Source organism: Peromyscus californicus, unplaced genomic scaffold (genome assembly GCF_007827085.1).
Source record: "Peromyscus californicus insignis strain IS unplaced genomic scaffold, ASM782708v3 Scaffold_8__1_contigs__length_139910024, whole genome shotgun sequence".
Taxonomy (NCBI): domain Eukaryota; kingdom Metazoa; phylum Chordata; class Mammalia; order Rodentia; family Cricetidae; genus Peromyscus; species Peromyscus californicus.
In genome coordinates, this window is record NW_026294606.1 from 21,229,344 (window position 1) to 21,248,938 (window position 19,595).

Genomic DNA, 19,595 nt, shown 5'->3' on the forward strand with positions numbered 1-19,595 from the left:
GAATAAGCCACCAACATAATAAGCCCCCATAGGCTCATATGTTTGAAAGTTTGGTCCCCAGCTGGTGGAACTGTTTGGGAAGGAATAGGTGATGTGGCCTTGTTGGAGGAGGTGTATCATTGGGAGTGGGATTTGAGGTTTCAAAAGCCCACACCATTCCCAGTTAATTCTCTCTGCCTTGGGCTTTGTGGATCAAGATGTGAGCTCTTAGCTCCTGTTCCAGTACCATGCCTGCCTGTTGCCATGCTCCCCACCATGATGGTTATGGACTCTAACCCTCTGGAACCATGAGCCCCAAATTAAACTCTTTCTTTTGTAAGTTGCCTTGATCATGGTATTTTGTTCACAGCAACAGAAAAGTAACTAAGTAACTAAGGCAGTATCTAAGGAATAGTAAGTGAAGACTTAAGATCTGAAACTTCAAATAGGTAGATGATGCTTATCTTCAGTTTCCAGAATTGAACCTCATGTTCACTAGAAGACACTCTAGTACTGACTACTGATCTATATGCTCAGCCCTATTTTTCTCTTCTTTTCTCTTCTCTCCTTCCTTTCTTTCTTTTTTTGAGACAGGGTTTCTAGGACAGCTTTGGCTCTGAATTAGCTCTGTAGTCCAGGCTGGCCTTGAACTTGCAGAGATCCGCCTGCCTCTGCCTCCCCAGTGCTGGAATTAAAGGCATGCGCCACCACCGCCTTGCCCCCCATTTTTCTTTTTGAGGCAAAAATCTCACTAAATTGTACAGGATGGCCTTGTACTCACTCTGTAGCCCAGGCAGGCCTTGAACTTGTGATCCTTGTGGCTAGGATGACAGACCTGTGCTACCAGGCCTGGTCATTTGAGCCCTTTACTCATTGGTGAGTGTGTGGCGTATGTGTCTTCAAGTGTATGCAGCAGATCCCTGTGTGTACCTGGGAGGCCAGAGGTCAACATTGATGTCTTCCCCCAATAGACTGCATTTTATTTGTTTATTTATTTTAGATCATCTCCTCACTGGACTCAGAGCTTGCCATATCAGCTAGGCTGTCTGTCTGGCCAGCAAGCTTTGGGGATCTGCCTGTCTACTTTCTGGTTAGGATGGCTCGCTCCTCCTAGTGTGTGGCTCTTGGAATCAAGCAGTCAGACTTAGCCATGAGTGAGAATTACTGGCTGTCCTCTGACCTCCATGTATGCTGTGGCATACTTGGCCACACATGGACATATGCACACAATATAAAAATTTTAAAAATGAGGCCGGGCGGTGGTGGCGCACGCCTTTAATCCCAGCACTCGGGAGGCAGAGCCAGGTGGATCTCTGTGAGTTCGAGGCCAGCCTGGGCTACCAAGTGAGTTCCAGGAAAAGGTGCAAAGCTACACAGAGAAACCCTGTCTCGAAAAAAACCAAAAAAAAAAAAAAAAAAAAAAAAAATTTAAAAATGTTAGGATAAAAGAGAGAAAAAAAAAAACAGCTGTAGGAAGCTTCAGACTCAAAGCACCTTTTTTTTGATGAGGAGCTAAAGGGTGGGGTGGTCTTGAATGGAGTACAGTGTGTGCTTAGAGGTGCCCAAAGAAGGCTCTAGAAAGAGGCAGCTCTGGCCAGGCATGGTGGCGCACGCCTTTAATCCCAGCACTCAGGAGTCAGAGGCAGGTGGATCTCTGAGTTCGAGGCCAGCCTGGTCTAGAGAGTGAATGCCAGGACAGTCAGAGCTACACAGAGAAATCCTGCGTGTGTGTGTTTGTGTGTGTGTGTGTGTGTGTGTGTGTGTGTGTGTGTGTGGAGAGAGGCAGCTCTGAAGATGCCCTGGTTGACTTGAGCCTGTGCCCTTGGGCTGTGTGAGCTTGTGTGATGACTGGTGATCTGCTGTCACAAATGCCCTGTTGAGGTAAGCTGGATGCCAACTGAGTGAGTGACATCCACGAGACAGGGTTGTATCCTAGGGTTTCAAACTCACCATGTAGCCAAGGATGAGCTTGAACTTCTGATTCTCCTGCCTCTCCCTGCCAAGTGCTGGGATGACAGGCGTGAACCCCACACCAAGTCTATGTGGTGCTGGGGATTGAACCCATGGCTTCACATGTGCCAGGCAAGCATTCTCCCAACACCTGAGCCACCTCCCAGGCTTTCCCACCACATCTCGTCTTGACATTTGTTTGGCTGGTCTGCTGCCTCCTGGGTGCTGTTCTGCTGTTCAGAGAACACACTATGCTTCCTTTATCCTATTTCATGGAATGCCTGCCCTACTCCATCTCCTCTCTGCTTCTTGGTGGTCTTTTAAGATCTGGCCAGTACACCTGCTTCCCCCCCCCCTCCCCCGACTCTCCCTCCTCTCCCTTTGTACCAAGTACCTGGAGCTTAACATCAGCGTTCCCATGATGCCTTGCACTCAGCTTCTGCACTCCCATCCTGCCCAGCACTCTACGCCAGCTGTGATGATGTCTGTAACTGTTGTTCTTCTTGACTCTGGGGCTTTTCATGGCCGCGCTTACCTCATCTTGGTATTCATGCAAGAAGAAAAGGGTTTGTTTCGATTCTGCTGCTGTTGATAAAGTCAGTGACTCAGGAGACATGGTAACAGGAGGCGAAAGCTTAATCTTTCTCCAAAGAGTGGCCAAAGAGTAGCCTCAGCCTGCAAACCAGCCTCTGTGCTCTAGTCCAGCTGTGCCAGATGTTGGGTAAGTGGGAGAGGGAGTTCCTAAAAAGAAGGACATTCTCCCACCCTTCCTGGAAATAGGCAGAGCTCTCCCCAAACTCAGGTACTACCACTCTTTTCTCTGTTTATGATCTGTTCCTGCCATAGCAGTTGGTAGGTATCTTCAGCTCAATGGTTAAGTCTGCAAAGGGGACAGGCCCAGTATGAAGACAGATTCCAGGCCTTTTTATCCTGTTCCACTCACCCTGTTGGGCATCCACTGTCTGTGGCCTCCAGTCCCTGGAAAGCAACCCAGACAAGGGTCGTCATCCTAGCCACACAGCAGGGCTGCTGTCTGCAGGGATGGGAGACCAGTGATGTAGAATCCACACAGACAGGGCTTCTGTGTGGAATGTTTCTAGCCAACACATAGCTGTGTGTGGCTGATGACACTCGACATGGAGCATTTTATAATCAGACACAAGGAGAGGAAGTGGGGGTGGGGCAGAGGCGCTGTTTGCTTGTGCTATCTGCCGTGTCTCCCCAGCGGCCGCACTTCAGTGGAAGATGTGGTCAGAGTGTGAGAGAAAATGCTACGATGGCAGAGCAGGGTGTGAGGACAGGCTGTGGTCTCCTGTGGCTGTCACTCCAGCAACAGCCGTGGTGGTGTGGTGGAATGTGATGGGCTGGAGCCTTAAGGGAGACTCAGGATAGGGTGCTGATGAGAGGGAGGTGAGGGGAGACTCAGGATAGGGTTCTGATGAGAGGGAGGTGTGTGTGTGGGGGGGGGAGGGCTACTCTTTTTACTTTTTTCTCTCCCTTCCCTGAAATATTACATTAGCAGAAGTGTCACCATTGGCTGATGCGGAAGTGGGTCTTTTGTCTTGACCTCTCTTCTGTTTTATTCCAAAGTCACTCACCTCCTTAGGACACCATGTAACCAGGGTTAAGATCCAATGACAGGTCAGGCAGTGACGGCACTTTCCTGCCCCTGGACAGATCCATAGAGTTCATCCTGTGGTTCATTGTTTTGACTTGCGGCCATCCAGCTGTGTGACGGTTCAGAAACCACCTTGCAATGCCAGCCAGGCTGGGGATGAGTGATCTAGAAGCTGGGAGTTCCTCCTGCACCCACATGAAGAGAGTAGAGTCAGGGTGCTTCCAGGGGGGCCATGCTTAGTGGTTTTGAATATTGCAGTGGGGTTTCAAGTGGAATGTGTCCTCTGCCACAGGCACCAAGCAGGCAGCTGATTCTGTTGCACTTTAGATGTGGAAGGGAAGTGGAAGAACTTTGGAGGGAGGAGTTTTATCAGTGGTTCTTAGCTGGTGATGGTTCATACCGAGAACAAACCAGGAGCCAAACACGAATGGTCAAGTTTGTATTGAGGTGTGGGATTATTACTTTGGGACTTTTCTCATAGTTAATGAAAAGCTGGATTCTTAATATGCAGTTTGCAGGGGCCAGGAGATTGTTCAGTTGGTCCTGGACTCCGTACCTCAAACTAATGTATTTTTTTTTTTTTTTTTTTTTTTAAAGCCAGGCACAGTGGCATGTGCTTGTAATTCCAACTCTGGGGAGATAGAGGCAGGCAGGTCTCTGGGGCTCACTGGCCCGCCAGCCAGCTTAGCTTAGTGAGTCCCAGGCCACTGCAGGACCCTGTCTCTAGTAATAAAGTGGGTAGCTGGGTGTGATGGTGTACACCTTCAACTCCAGCACTTCAGTGGTAGAGGCAGGCAGATCTTTTTGAGTTCAAGGTTATCCTGGTCTACATAGCAAGTTCCAGACCAGCCTGGCCTACACATCGAGACCCTTATGTGTTATTTTAGGTAAGCTTCTAAAACAGTATGTCTCTCTATGGTTTTTTAAACATCCTTAGTGTTAGTTATCTCTCCTTCCCTTCTCTCCCTCTCCACTTTCTCACTTAAACCCCCTCCCCAGTTTTCCCTTTCCCCCTTCATGGCGTACCAGCATCATGCTCTCCCCATTTTTAGAGCTCTTTCGTCCGCCTCAGCCCCCAGGGTCCACCCTTCCTGCTGTCTCGGCCTTTGCAGTTCCTTCGGTTATCTATACAAGCCCTAAGGTTTGGAGCTGGGACCCACAACAAGAGGAACACACGCAGCCTTTGTTTTCCTGGGCCTGTGGTCTCCTCACTCAATACATTTTCCCGCCTCAGCCATTGATCTCCAAGTTTCAGTATTTCATGGTTTTTTTTTGTTGTTGTTGTTTAGGTAATTATTCCTGGCAGTATTGGTGCATAAACAGTACCACCAGCTAGGATTTAGAACAGTGGTTCTCAACCTGTGGGTCACAACCCCTTCACCAAACTTCTGTCTCTGGAAATGTTTACATTACAATTCATCACAGTAGCAAAATGACAGGTATGAAGTAGCAATGAACGAGTTGGTTGTGGGTGAAATATGGTTAGGGGTGAGGATCACATGAGGAACTGGATTAAAGGGGTGCAGCATTAGGAAGGTTGGGAACCACTGCCTTAGAGTGTGCGGAAGGGTCAGGGGGGCAGGCAGCTGGGTCACTCACCAGACTGGGCTGGTGCTTAAGTTTGGTGGCCTCAGCTAGCTCTAGGGGTGTGGGGACACCATGGTAGGTGAAGTTCTGGGGAACAGGCTGTGAGATTGAGCCAGGCCTTTTGGGAGTGTGAGGACTTCGCAAGCACACAGGGATCTGGGGCATGTGTGTATGGCTGGGTTGTTTTACAAGCTGCTTAACCCTGGGGAAGGTACAGATGGCTGGGCTGGTATATAAGCTGCGAGACCCGAGAGATGACTCCCTTGATTGCCAATATCCTGTACTGTGGTTGTCGTTTATTTTCGAAGAGAATTATTTGGGTCTGTGAGGCACATCACAGATGGTGTGGGGGAGGAAGGGCCAGCGTGGGAGTTGGTGCACTAGATCTGGGTCCCCACTCGCTTACTTGTTAGCTTTGTACACACAGGTGGGCCGCTTCGGCTTTCTGCTGTCTGCTGTCTCATCTTAGAAGGTGTGTTAGGGTTAGGTGATTTTCAAGACTTATTAATAAGTCTGGGGCTGTGTGAGTTATTGAAAGCTTGTCTTGATGGAAAAGACCCTAGGAAGCAGCCATTACTTGTCACTTGTCACATCTCCCCTTTCCTCATGTCCATTTTCCCCTTTCCCCTGGCCTTGCTGTTGCAGAGAGAGAGAGAGAGAGAGAGAGAGAGAGAGAGAGAGAGAGATCCCTAATTTTTGTCTTCTACAGACAGATCTCTGTGTTTAAATTTTTGTTGGAGTCTTTCCTTAGTGTTTCTTTTGGGTACCCCTTCCCTGAACACTGCTTCGTAAACATGGCTTGAGAGACTGGAGATGTAGCTCAGTGGAAGAGTGCTTGCCTACCATGGGTGTGGCCCTGGGCTCCATCCTCAGAAAAATTAAAAAGAGGTGACTCGGGCTCACATTCTTAAGTCTTTATCTGAGTTTCCACCAAGTTGGTGCATGTTCAGCGACCCTGGTGTCAATGAAAACATTTGGTACCATTCTTTCATGTGCCTAAGAGGATGAATGCTCAACATAGTACTTTTTAACCAGTTCAGAGCAAAAGCAGACTGGCAGTCATCCATCTGAAGATACTTCATGGGCCTTGTTATGAGGATGTCTGAAAAATCAGCGAGTCCCTTGCTCCCAAGGGAGGACCAACAGGAACTCTTGCTGATGACAGCAGGCCGTGGCGTTCAGAGAGAGATGGTCACCCATTGTGCTGTAGAAGTGCCGTTCGTAAAAATGCATGGTTGGAAGGGTAAATGCTTAATGAGCCCAAGATATAATGAATGAGGGCCAGGGAGATGGCTCAGTTGGTGAAGGGTTTGCTGTACAAGCAGGAGGCCCTGAGTTCAATCCCCCAGAACCCACACAGCTGTGCCAGGCACAGTGGCATGGGCTTGGAACCCGGGGAGGTGGAGGCAGGTAGATCCCTGGGGAGGTGGATGCAGGTAGATCCCTGGGGAGGTGGATGCAGGTAGATCCCTGGGGAGGTGGATGCAGGTAGATCCCTGGGGAGGTGGATGCAGGTAGACCCCTGGGGAGGTGGATGCAGGTAGATCCCTGGGGAGGTGGATGCAGGTAGATCCCTGGGGAGGTGGATGCAGGTAGACCCCTGGGGAAGTGGATGCAGGTAGACCCCTGGGGAGGTGGATGCAGGTAGATCCCTGGGGAGGTGGATGCAGGTAGATCCCTGGGGAGGTGGATGCAGGTAGATCCCTGGGGAGGTGGATGCAGGTAGATCCCTGGGGAGGTGGATGCAGGTAGATCCCTGGGGAGGTGGATGCAGGTAGATCCCTGGGGAGGTGGATGCAGGTAGATCCCTGGGGAGGTGGATGCAGGTAGATCCCTGGGGAGGTGGATGCAGGTAGATCCCTGGGGAGGTGGATGCAGGTAGATCCCTGGGGAGGTGGATGCAGGTAGATCCCTGGGGAGGTGGATGCAGGTAGATCCCTGGGGAGGTGGATGCAGGTAGATCCCTGGGGAGGTGGATGCAGGTAGATCCCTGGGGAGGTGGATGCAGGTAGATCCCTGGGGAGGTGGATGCAGGTAGATCCCTGGGGAGGTGGATACAGGTAGATCCCTGGGGAGGTGGATGCAGGTAGATCCCTGGGGAGGTGAATACAGGTAGATCCCTGGGGTTTGTTGCACAGTCAGCCTAGCCTGCTTGGTGAGTACCAGGCCAATGAGAGACTTGTCTCCAGAAACAAGGTGGCTGTCATCTGACAGCTGAGGTTGTCCACAAATACATGTGCACATACATGAACAGCCACACAAGAGAGCGATAGGATAACTATAAGAAAAAAATAAAGATGATCAATGAGATAACGCATATAAGTAGAAAAGAATTTTTAAAAATGAGAACTCAGTATTCTACCACCACCACTCGCAGGCCAGGTGACCTCTGGGGCTTCCTGAGAGAGGAGCTGTGTGCTGGCTTCATGGTTTAAGACCTTAGCTCGAAGCCTTCATTAGCAGTCTAGGTGTGAAGGATGGTGGAAATGAACAGCTAGCATGTACTCACCCTGGTGCCCGAGATCAGCTGTTAGGAAAATGTAAATGTGAGGTTTGTGCTTCCTCTGCTGGCCACCAGGGCCTCAGGTGGACACCTCCCCCCTTGACCAAACTCCTCACTTCCTCTCCAGCCCCCAGTGCTCACAGGGCACTGTGCCTAGTGTCTCCCCAGGCTGAGTGAAGTTCACATCTTGTTGCTAGGACCAGAGCAGGGGATAGTCAGTGTGAGCCTGAGAGGTACAGAAAGGACCTTGGCCTTCTAATGACCACTTGAGACTAGAGTGAAGCGACCATCCTTTTCCTTTCTGATTTCTAAGAAGTTGTTTTCAGAACTCAAACACGGCTGATAGGAAAAGGCTGCTGGGGGTCTGGGGATGCAGCTCTGAAGTAGAGTGCCGCCCAACATGTGCAAGGCAATTAAAAAGCGGAGAGCCACTTGTTCCATCAGTACTTTGTGTCTCCAGGGTATGCAGTCATCTGCTTGAGGTTTCTATTGCTGTGGTCAAACACCATGATCAAAAGCCCCTTAGGGAGGAAAGGGTTTATTTTGCTTACGCTTCCAGATAACAGTCCATCATCCAGGGAAGTCAGGGTAGGAACTCAAGGCAGAACTGAAGCAGGGCCATGGAAGCATGTTGCTTACTGGATTGCTCAGCCTGCTTTCTTATATAGTCCAGGACTACCTGCCCAGGGATGGCACTGCCCACAGGGAGCTGGGCCCTCTCATGTCCATCATTAACCAAGACAACATCCCCACAGACTTGCCTATAGGTCCGTCCTATGGAGGCATTTTCTCCATTAGGATTCCCTCTTCCAGTTATGTCTAGGTTTGTGTCAAGTTGACAAAACCAACTAGTACACAGCCCTACTAGTCTCTAGATGTTACTCATGTGCAAATAGCATGGGGAGCTTTCAGGCCTCAGTTCTCAGCCAAGTTGTAGCATCTTTTGGAAAGGATGTAATGATGGCTTCCCATCGGGATTGCTCATTCTTCTGTTTTGGTCAACTTGATCTCAAAACAGTCTTCTCTTCCCATACTTGGTGGACACAGTGTCATGGGGCCCATCCCGGTGTCTTGGGGCTTGATAAAGATTCCTTGGAGTCTAGAAAGGTACCAGCCAGGGACACCTGGAGTCTGGATGCACAAGTCCAAGGAAGCACCAGGCCTGGCAGAGAGTGGGGTAAAGCTTTTATTAGCCCACAGGATGTGACATTTGTGAATGCAGCTATCAAAATGGGAACAGAGTTCAGAAAGACACAAGAAAGGCTTGCTGCAGTGGTAGGTCTGTTTTATTTTTTGTCATCATGTTTTAAACTCTTCTGGTCCCCCTCATCTTCGCACCTGCCCCTCCCATTTGTCAAATGTTTGTGAAGGTGTTGGATTTTCTGAAAGCCAGCCCTTCTGCAGGCGTGTCCCCTCTCAGAGGCTTGGGGTAAACATGTTGTGGCTTCTGGGGAGAGTGTGTGGCCTTGAAAGTGTGACTTTGAGATGAGTAAGCCAACTTCAAAGACTGGCATGTTATAGTCCTCTGTCACCTCTGTCGTGCGCAGTGGGTCATCAGAACACAACATCATGGTGTTGCCGCCTTCCTCGTGGTTTACAAAAAGACTCTCTGCCATGCTTTTGCTTATCACAACTGTGAAATAGACAGGGGCAAAAACGGAAGGGCAGAGAAGGGCAGGGGCATGTCCCAAGACACAGATAATGAAAAAGAGCTTGTCTGCTGCCACTAGGGCAACATTCTTTTCCCAATGGACACAGTCAGCCTCTGCCAGAGCGAAAGGTCTAAGGAGAATCTGAAGCATTTGGCAATCGGCTCGGTCCTCAGGCTTCTCTCTCAGTCTCCATTCTGTCTGTAAACTCTGTACCTAGCTCAAGGGATTGCCTCCTGCAGTGACCCAGAGCTCTGTTTCAGGGTTCCCAGAGCGATTTCTCTTTCTGCTGTAACTCTGCCCATCTTTGGGGGTGACCAAAGGCACTACCCTACTAAGTTCCAACTTTTTGACAAAACAGTTGTGATCTACAGAGTTCACCCTTGAGAATCTTGCATCCTTCCATCCATCCATCCATCTATCCATCCATCTATCCATCTATCCATCATCCACCCATCTTTCCATCCATCCATCATCCGTCCATCCATCCGTCCGTCTATCCGTCTATCCATCCATCCATCATCCACCCATCTTTCCATCCATCCATCATCCGTCCATCTATCCATCATCCATCCATCATCCATCCAACCATCTCCTGGGTCATAAAGTCATAAAGATGGGTAGGAACTGGGATCCTGCCAGGCTGCCCAAGGATGAAGGAGATGCCACCATCACTGGCAGAAACAAGCCAGGCCTGAGTGCTTTCCTGCAGTGGTAGCCGACATGACATAGGAAGAGCAGCAGGAGGATCCATCAGGTGTTGTGCTGGGGACACCAGGCCCCACTGATGGCTGTTTCTATGGTTTCCTGGCAATTGCTTCTCTGCACTGTAAGTCAAGCCTGTGACCCACCTGGCTGTGTCTGTAGCCTTGGGCAAGTGGCTTTCTTTATCTAGAACTTTCTCCTAGAGGCCCCATCGAACAAAAAGTAAGGGAAGAGAGCAGGAGAGACTGCCTCAGCTTGCCTCATCTGCTCCAGGAAGCGGTTTCCTGTGTCCTGCAGATTTGAGGCGGGACCACGTAATAGGGCTCAAGCCTCAGCAGTGGCCTTGGGGTTGTTCCTGCTGTATGTGAGCCAGATAGTCTGAGTCCTTTTCCTCCTTCAGGGAACAACTGGTGAACATGCTGTCACCTTGATTTTAATTTCTATAAGAGTCACTTGGGGAGACCACTTGTGCTTGGTCTTCTGGTAATATCAGCGGGGGCTGGGGGCGGGAATTACTAATATCTGGCCATCAGGAAGCGGCATGGAATGGAGACCTTGAAGCTTTCAGGTCTGAATGAGGGCTGCTGACTCTGCTTTCTCTCTCAAGCAGCTCCAGAAAGAACGTTAACAAGCTCACAACTTCCAGATGGGGTCTGGAGCCATTTCCTGCCCTTCCAACTCCTCCCATCCGTTTTAGCTCAGCCCTGGAGAAAATAATCCTTCATCGATAGCTGCAAACATGGCTTCTTATGTCCAGACTGCCTGGGTTTAAGTCTTGCTTCTGGTCCGTTCTACGGCCTTGGGAAAGTGAGCTTTCCTGGCTTCTGTGTTCTCATCCACGTCTAGGGTCAAGGCAGAACTTTGGCTCCTAGATCTCAGCTCAATGCTGGAGTGTTGACTCTCTGAGCCCATTGCCACTCACTAATTCAGGATAGCGTGACTGGCCATCTGCTGGAGATGGTTTTACTTTGGGTAGCAGGTAGGTCTCAAAGGAAGGGCTCATCTCTGAGACACTTCATGAAGCTCCTTCACGGGAGGCAGTGCGAGGTATGGGGAAGAGTGTACATTCCAGACCACAGTGGAGCCGGCCTCAGATCTTAGTTTCCGAGTATCTGTGACTGGGTACCTGGGTGCTCTTGGCGAGCTCCCCTGTGTTGTGGAATGGCTCTGAACACAGGGTGACATGTGATACTGATGGAAGGTGGCTAGCCACCTGCATGTCTTGCATCTATCTCCTCAGTGTTCAGTACAAAAATTCCCCAGGCATGCCCATGGCTGTGTAATTCTGTGAGTGAGTTTCAGCAGTCAACAGGACTCTAGCCTCAACGCTGGAGTGGAAGGTTCTGGGGTTTTTGTTTGCTTGTTGAAGTGCTAGGGAAGGGACCCTGGGCCTTGTGCATGCTAAGCAAGTACTTCATTGTAGAACCATGCCTCTAGCCCCTCCATGATGCATTCTAGGCAAGCTCTCTACCATTGAGCCATACCTCCCAGCTGCTCTCTGGGGGATTCTAGGCAGGTGCTCTACCACTGAACCACGCCCCCAGCCCCTCACTGGGGGATTCTAGGCAGGTGTTCTACCACTGGACCATGCCACCAGCCCCTCACTGGGGGATTCTAGGCAGGTGCTCTACCACTGAACCACGCCCCAGCCCTGGCATTTGTATGTTCTTTTCTCCATTCCAGGTTCTATGTCAAACACCTTATTTTTAATCTCAAATATAGTGCCACATGGGGTTTCTTTCCATCACTTATCTTGTAAGGGAAACAGATTTTCGTTTTCCTTTGGTTGATTAAGTGTCCAGCAGACCAGCTGCCGGGGTATCTCTGACACCCGTGGCATGTGGCACTTTCTGTACACCATGTTTATTGCTAAATAAGTTTTTCCACCTTGAGGATGTGAGCCTAAAATGCCATGGGCTATAGAAGAAATGTCAGTTAAAGCATGTGGGGTTGAGCGTATCACCTCCAATGTGCCTGCTCATCACACACAGTCACACAAAGCCTCCCTGAAGCCCCTAACTTCCAGCATTGCCAAACCAGGCTAAGACAGACCCCAGGCTCCTCCTTCTCGCTAAGAGAAACTTTGTGTGTGGAGAAGTCCTTCCCCCTGGTTCCCGGAGCCTTGGTAGGTAGGTGGGACCGTCTGTGATTTAACAAAGAAACCAGTCCTTGGTGTCTGGGTTCACACAGGCTTCCTACCCAGAAGGAAATGATCTGAGTCCGAAGGAACACGGGCCTCTTCCTCCTCATGTCATCTTGCTCCTCACCCACCTCCAAGTGCAGGTGACTCGCTTGTAAAGGGTTGTAGTGTAGAGACACAGACATCTCTACTTTGGGGGAATGTCCGTGTCTGTGCTCTCAACGCATTATTTCAAAGAAATTATGAGCACTTAGGGAAGTGGAATGCACAGGGAAGGAAGGGGTGAGTGGGGCAGCGGATGGGGAGGGAATGGAAGCTGCCCATGGAGCAGCTTGGGGACACTAAACATTGCTTAATGAATCTCAGTTTGCTCCTTGTCAGGGTGTGTGGTCTCCTGTCCCCCCCCCCCCCCCGCCATGTCATTTTGCATCTTCAAGGTCATCCTCTTGCTCACTCTTGCTTTCTCCCTTTTTTTTTTTTTTATGTTTTGAAACAGGGTCTCATTATGTAGCCCTGGCTAGCCTGGAGCTTGTTCTATAGAGCAGGCTGGACTCACAGAGATTCACCCATCTTTGCCTCCCCAGTGCTGATATTAAAGGTACCTGGCTCAACTCATCTCTCTGGAAAGCCCAGTCTGGCAACTTGTGCACCATGGACCTCTTGCTCATTTGGGGATGTTCACCTCGTCATCAGAGGGAGCTTCTCATTCGTTTTATTGTCACCAAGTTCTCAAGACCGAATGGCAGTCTCAATTAAAGAAGGGCATGAGAAAAGGGGATGGGTAGCATATGTGCATGTGTTTATGCATGTGCATCTGTGTCTCAGTGCATGGCGTGTTAGAGGGTGCAGTGTGTGCATGCATCTTTGCGTGTGTGCGTGTGTGTGTGCGTGTGTGTGCGTGTGTGTACGTGTGCGTGTGTGTGTGTGTGTGCGCGTGCGCGTGTGCGTGTGTGTGCATGTGCGCGTGTGTGTGCGCGTGCACGTGTGCGTGTGCGTGTGCGTGTGTGTGTGTAGATGAAAAGGGGATGAGTCCTAACTAATCATCATTTTCTATTGATCTTCCTCCTTCACTGGATGTATTTCCCCTTAAAGGGACTGTAGTCCCTGATTTCATGTTTGAGCTCACTATGTATGCCTCCTAGGGGAGAAACTGTCCCTTGTCTTTTCCATCACAGATTGAGACGTGCTTGATTGACAGCTCTGGAAGAAGGCCACGCTTTCCCAGAAAACCCCATTTGCACCCCCTCCTCCATTGGGGAACCTCTATAGACGGATCTGGCTTCCAGCCTAATAGCTCGAGCAGTTGCTTCTGTTAATGTTCATCTTTTCAGAACACTGTAGATGAGCTAGGATGAGCTCAGCTCTATGCTTTGGAGCCCCGGGTTTGATCCCAGGTTTGAGCCCTTGTATGCAAGAAGCCTTGGGTTTGATCCCCAGCACTTTGTAGACTGGGCATAGGGCATAGTAGCACACACACTAAGGAGGTAGAGGCAGGAGGATCAGAAGTTTAAGGCCATACATACATACATACATACATACATACATACATACATATACACACAATAAGTGCATGCATGCATACATACATACATACACAATAAGTGCATGCATGCATACATGCATACATACATACATACAATAATAAGTGCATGCATGCATACATGCATACATACATACATGCATACATGCATACATACATACATACATACCCCACAGAGGCTAAAATGACGACAACAACAAAACAAATGCTAGTGAAATCAGCGATTTTTCCTCTCCCCTGCCCCTCATGGGAAGACTCACGAAGACTGCAGTGGGCGGGTGGGGAGAAAGGTCCGATGGTGCCCATGGCTCTTGTGCGATTGTCAAACACAGAGGTTGGACTAGTGGGGAAGCTGATGGGGAGATTGATGGGGATCTTCTGAAAATGCAGGTAGAGATGGTGGTAAAAATGTCCTTTAATGATTCAGAATGCAAATGTGGTATCTGGCCAGGCACTGGGCTAAGATTCTTACATATGTCATTGTCTCTATTTTTAGACACCTAGGTTGTTTTCAAGGTTGTTTTTTTTTCTTTCTGGTTTTAGGTAGTACATAGATGAATATCTTTTCATATAACTGTGTGATTTACAGCATCCTGTTTAGGGTCAGTTCTTTCAGGCACTATTACTGGGCATGGAATTTAAAAAAAATAACAAAACTTGAAATATATTGCAGGCTTGCTTCAGTGTGATATTCCAGTCCCACTCAAAAGAGCACACCCGTTCCTACTTCCTCTCAAAGACTTAGAAGAACCAGCCCTTTGTTGAGGATGAGCCATCAGCCAGCTGGATGACTCAACGTCTTGATAGTTTAAGCCAAAAACCCAGCTGCATTTATTCTAGAGCAGTGGCTCTCAACCTTCCTAATGCTGCAACCCTTTAATACAGTTCCTCATGTTGTCGTGACCCCCAACCTTAAAATTATTTTTGTTGCTACTCCATGACTGTAATTTTGCTACTGTTATGAATTGTAATCTTTTTTTTTTTTTTGGTTTTTTCGAGACAGGGTTTCTCTGTGTAGCTTTGCGCCTTTCCTGGGACTCACTTGGTAGTCCAGGCTGGCCTCGAACTCACAGAGATCCGCCTGGCTCTGCCTCCCGAGTGCTGGGATTAAAGGCGTGCGCCACCACCGCCCGGCTATGAATTGTAATCTTAATATTTGTGTTTTCCAAATGGTCTTAGGCAACCCTTGTGACAGGATCGAGCAACTCTGAAGGGGTCACAACCTCAAGGTTGAGAATCATTGCTCTAGAGACTTAGGAAAAGAGAGAGCTGCTCTTTGGCTGGATTCTTTTCAGCTGCAAGTTTGAGGTATTGCAGGGGAAAGAGGAAGTGCATTCCTACAAGTTCATCCATGCCTCACCTCTGCGCTTCTCTCCATTCCCAACCCCTGGAATGTTGCTCTTCAAGCTGGCTATATCTGGAAGACCCAGGAAATGGGTTCCTCTCTAAGGAGATGCCCAGGAATCCACATGATTCTCAAGGTTTGACAGTAGGATTCCCCTACCCTTCCAACTCCCATCCTCAAAGTAAAGGACTGCTTCCGTGTGCCAGCCTCCTCTGCAGCACCCCAGGCTTACTTGTCGCCTTTGAAAGGTGTGGGGGGGGGGTGTGCATTCAGACCCAAAGCCATGTGTACAAACAAGTTTGGGTCCTTTTGGCCTTGAGTTTCCCCCGGAAGCAACTTTCTTCCCAGCAAAGCTAGTTTAAAAACAGAAAGAGGCTCCACACATGCTGGCAAACATGTACTAAGTGTTTTCTCTGAGCCAGACACTGCACCCCGAAACAAACAGACCATGTCTTGCCCACATGATGCTTACACACCTTCTGGAAGGATGAAGAGACACACACACTAACGAGAGAATCGTCTCCCTCTGCTAAAGCTAAGCTTGTGACCAAAAGCCATGCAGTTAAGGGAGGTCACAGGGAATGATGGGGTTGAGATGATAGGGGCAACGCAGGCAGGTGGGAACGTGAAGGGAGTTGGGGAATGAGACACGTGACTGTTTGGGGACAGCAGGTTCCAGCTGGAAGCAACAGTAAGCTCGAAGGCCATCAGAATACAGTTGGATTTCCCATCCTAGCAAGGAGACTAGAGGGAGTAGGGAGAACAGTGGTGACATGGGACTGTGGGTATCCCTGAACAGCCATGATGAGAATTTGGGGTTCTACATTCACCACTCAGAAGGTAGACAGCAAGGAAAGGACAGATGTGATACTCTGTTTGAAGAAGTTGGATCTGGCTCTGGTGTTGGCAGGGATGGCAGCAAGGGGGCATTGGTTCTTGCTGCCTTGTAGATGAGAGAGGCAGTGGTAGCTGTGGAGTGTGCGAAGTGACCCATTCAGGACATGCTGTAGGCCTCTCAGTACTTTGTGGGCGAGCTCCGCCCCCCAAGAGAGGAGTAATGGCTCATGTAATAGTCTACTTTCTCCTTGGACTCTTGACTCCAGGTCTCAATCACAGTTTTCAACAACCTGAGCACCCATCTGAGCCATTCTGGAGAGAAGTTCACCGTTTCAAATGCGCGTGCTTTTCTTACCAATTTCTTTCTTCTTGAGCAAAGACTGTGGATGTCCAACACGGTAGTCGGGACTTTTTTTGTCCTCCATGCCAAGCCTTCTGTTGGGCAGGAACTTAGAAAAGCCACAAAGCCAGGAACCACCTGCAGGGGTGCCCACACTGGAAAGTCCAGCCAGGAAACACCAAACTCGTTCCTGAGTTGCCTTGGCCATGGTGTTCTGTCATGGCCACAGAAAAGTAACTAAGACAGGGACCTTTCCCAGGGTGACAGGAGCCCGAACTACAGCCCTGCTCAGGAGACTGGCTTCCCACTGCTGTCCTGCTAGTTGGCCAGGTGTGTGGTTGGGAACATGGATCCCTTTTGGGCCTTTGTCTTCAACTTGAACATGAGTCCCAGCCAGCCAGATTTCTAAGGCACTGCTAGCTTTAACATCTTACAATTCTAAGTGATGAGTATGGATAAGAAATAAGGAACAGAGGTGGCAGATGAAATCAACACGCTCCCTTGCGAGATTGGGAACAGTGGTGGCCCAGGTCTGAATTCTGAGCAGCTCCTGGGTACCCGTTAGCCTCCACATTCATCCCTTTCTTAGGTATATAAATTCTGTATAACTGAGTACATCCTGTGGAGAAGATGAGCAAATTCACAGCTGGGGAAAGGAAGGGAGCCCCCAGGAAAGGAGACTCATTCCTGGTGGCTAAATGCTCTGCGAAAGATCCTAGTCTTGCCGTTCCCCGTGTCTGGGTTGCCGATTCACATTTGAGAGGAAATGATTGATTAATGAAAACGGAACAGTTAGCCCCACCCCCACCCCGTACCCCAGCTCCAGCCTTTAAGATTGAACTTTTGGGTCCACTCCTCATCCTGCCTGTTGGTCTCGTTTGTCCCCTGCAGGCACTTTGATGTATAAGGTTTAAATGGGAAAATGGCTAGCTTCCAAAATGACCACCACAGTCCAGTCTGGGGCTGAATCCAGGTCAGATAAGCCAGATACCTTTCATCTTACCCGGAAGCTAAACACCTTTCTCTCAGGTCTAGCAGGAGAGACTGGGCAATCCAGCTTTGGGTCTCTCTCTCCTCTCATTTTTCTTTGGTTTTCTACTACAATTGATAAGCATTGCTGTGAAATCCTCCCATGTGTTAAAGGGAGAGTGTTTTCCAGAATGTATTCTTACTGAAGTGCGTGCGTGCGTGTGTGTGTGTGTGTGTCCGTCCACATGTGTGCTCTACACTGAGGCATGTTATTCTCTTTTAGCTTAATCTCTTCCTAGCAGGCTCTGAATCCAGATGTCCATTATTGTCTGAACAATGACGTGACAACTAACATTGCCATTCACGCTGTGGCTGAAAGGACTGTTCCGGCAATTCTTTCCCGGCTGTAATTGTGAGCCGTGGTCCTGGCTTTGTTCCTGTTTGGAGCCTGACATTGCCCCGGGTCTTTGTGTGACAGGTGTGTGAAGTGGTGAACCCCGACACCTTCAGCTGCACCGTCTGTACCAATGACATCATTGCAGTTGCCGAACAACACTAGTACTTGTGTCTTGAGCTCGTCGAGTCTCTGGGTTTTGTCTTCAGGGCCAAGTTCAATCAGTTGAACCACTGAGCACCTGTCACATTCTTTAAGAAAAGTTTTGCTTGGCTCAGCCACTGGAAGTGGGTAACAAATCTCCAAGCATAGAGTACTAGAGAACTCTCCAGTTCCATAGTCCCCTCACCCCAAACTTCTGAATCTAGACTTTTAATTATTTACAGTCAGCTGCAGTTCAAAAATATTGCATGGAAAATTCCAGGAATAAACAGTTTGTCTTAAATTGTGTGCCATTCTGAGCAATGCGTTGACATTTCACACCATCTCACTCTGTACCACTCTGGGTGTGACGTGTGCCTTTGTCTCAACTATCCACCCCATATGATACTTAATTTGTGAATTAAGCTTTGTCGTAGAAACAGTATACTTATGAAAAAGGAGAGCATGGGGAGGTTTGGTGCTATCTTAAACTCAGGCAGCCACTGGGGGTGTTGGAATGGGCTCCCTGCCTCAGATAAGGGGCTCAGTGGAGGAAAGCCAGGACACACAGGATGGCAGAGAAAGGTCAAGTTTCTCATAGTGAAGCATGCTCTAGAGCAGTGTGTGTGTGTGTGCATGTGTATGTGTGTGTGCTCAAGTCATGGAATCATGGAAAAAATGGACTAGCTTTAAGAGGACATGAGAAAATTTTATTTTTTGTTTTTCAAGACGGGGTTTCTCTCTGTAGCCCTGGCTGTGCTGGAACTTGCTCTGTAGACCATGTTGACCTGGAACTCAGAGATCTTCCTGCCTCTGCTTCCCGAGTACTGGGATTAAAAGTGCGTGTGTGTGTGTGTGTGTGTGTGTGTGTGTGTGTGTGTGTGTGTGTTGCACATGTGCTAGTCCCTAGAAGTTCTTTCATGCCACTTAGCCAGGCTGGGAAATGGACTGGACTGCTCTGAAGTGCCAGCCTTGTAGTGGTAGATGAAAGCCTGCCTGGAGAGTGTCTGGTGTGAACAAGCTCTTATCTCTTTTGAGAACAGATGAGGTTGCTTGGGCAACTGTACAGCAGATGGAAAACATCAACCTGGTTTCTATGTGAATTGCAGGGGCCTGCCCATCGTGTGCAGTTTATATTGCCCTCTTTCTAGCATGGATCTTTGTGCTATATAATTAATATCTGAGGGGGTCCTGCTCCTATTATTTTGTACAAAGGCCAGAAGTAGACAGAGGTCTGCAAATGAACCTGGTTTGCTTGGTAACCTCCCCCCCCCCAGGGGTTGTCACATCTGCCAGGTTGTTCCTTTGGCTTTATGTTGCTTTGTACCCAGGCTTGTCTGACATGGCAGCCTGGACTGTCTGATGGCCCCAGAGCTAGTAGTGGGTGCAGCCTTGGAGGGAAGGGTCAGTGCATGCTTCCATGGGGGTCTCCTTCCCTGTTTTGATAAAGAATACCCTTTCTTTTCTGCCTGTATCACCCTTGATCTACCTTCCTGGAGGAGCATAAAGGACTGAGCCACACCCAGTGGGGGAGCCCCTCTTGACCTGCTGGAGCCACATAGCCCTGTGGGTACTATCCCTTAGCAAGGATTGTTCTTGGCTTTTCTTAGATCAGACTTTGTCTTTTTATCACGCTTCAACGGGAAACATATGCTTATTGCTTGTCATCATGGCTGCCAGCTCTGGCTGTGCTCAAGTGCTGTGTGGCAGGCCAGGGACAGCCAGTTGGTACCTAGTCCATGTTGTCTGTCTCTTGGCAGAGGTTTAAGACAAACAGGTCCTCTCTATTTTTCCTGCTCCTCAAGACGCCATGAAGCTTTGGAACACTGTGGGCAGATGCTCCACCAAATACTGTGGCTAGTAATTTACAAAACGAGGGGGAATATCAGGCATGGGGG

The 19,595-nt window shown here is 49.2% G+C and overlaps 1 protein-coding gene across 5 annotated transcripts in view; it reads left to right on the plus strand.

Moving 5' to 3' along the window:
- Nucleotides 1–19,595, plus strand: part of Gfod1 (glucose-fructose oxidoreductase domain containing 1) — a 106,173-nt gene that overhangs the window by 46,287 nt on the left and 40,291 nt on the right. The window contains exon 1 of one of the 5 annotated variants that reach the window (XM_052727363.1): nucleotides 2,628–2,650. The exons of the other annotated variants lie outside the window; for them this stretch is intronic. Within the exon in view, the coding sequence (XP_052583323.1) occupies nucleotides 2,644–2,650 (7 nt within the window). The 5' untranslated portion in view covers nucleotides 2,628–2,643. Of the gene's footprint in view, nucleotides 1–2,627; nucleotides 2,651–19,595 lie in introns of those variants that run through there. 5 annotated transcript variants of the gene reach the window in all.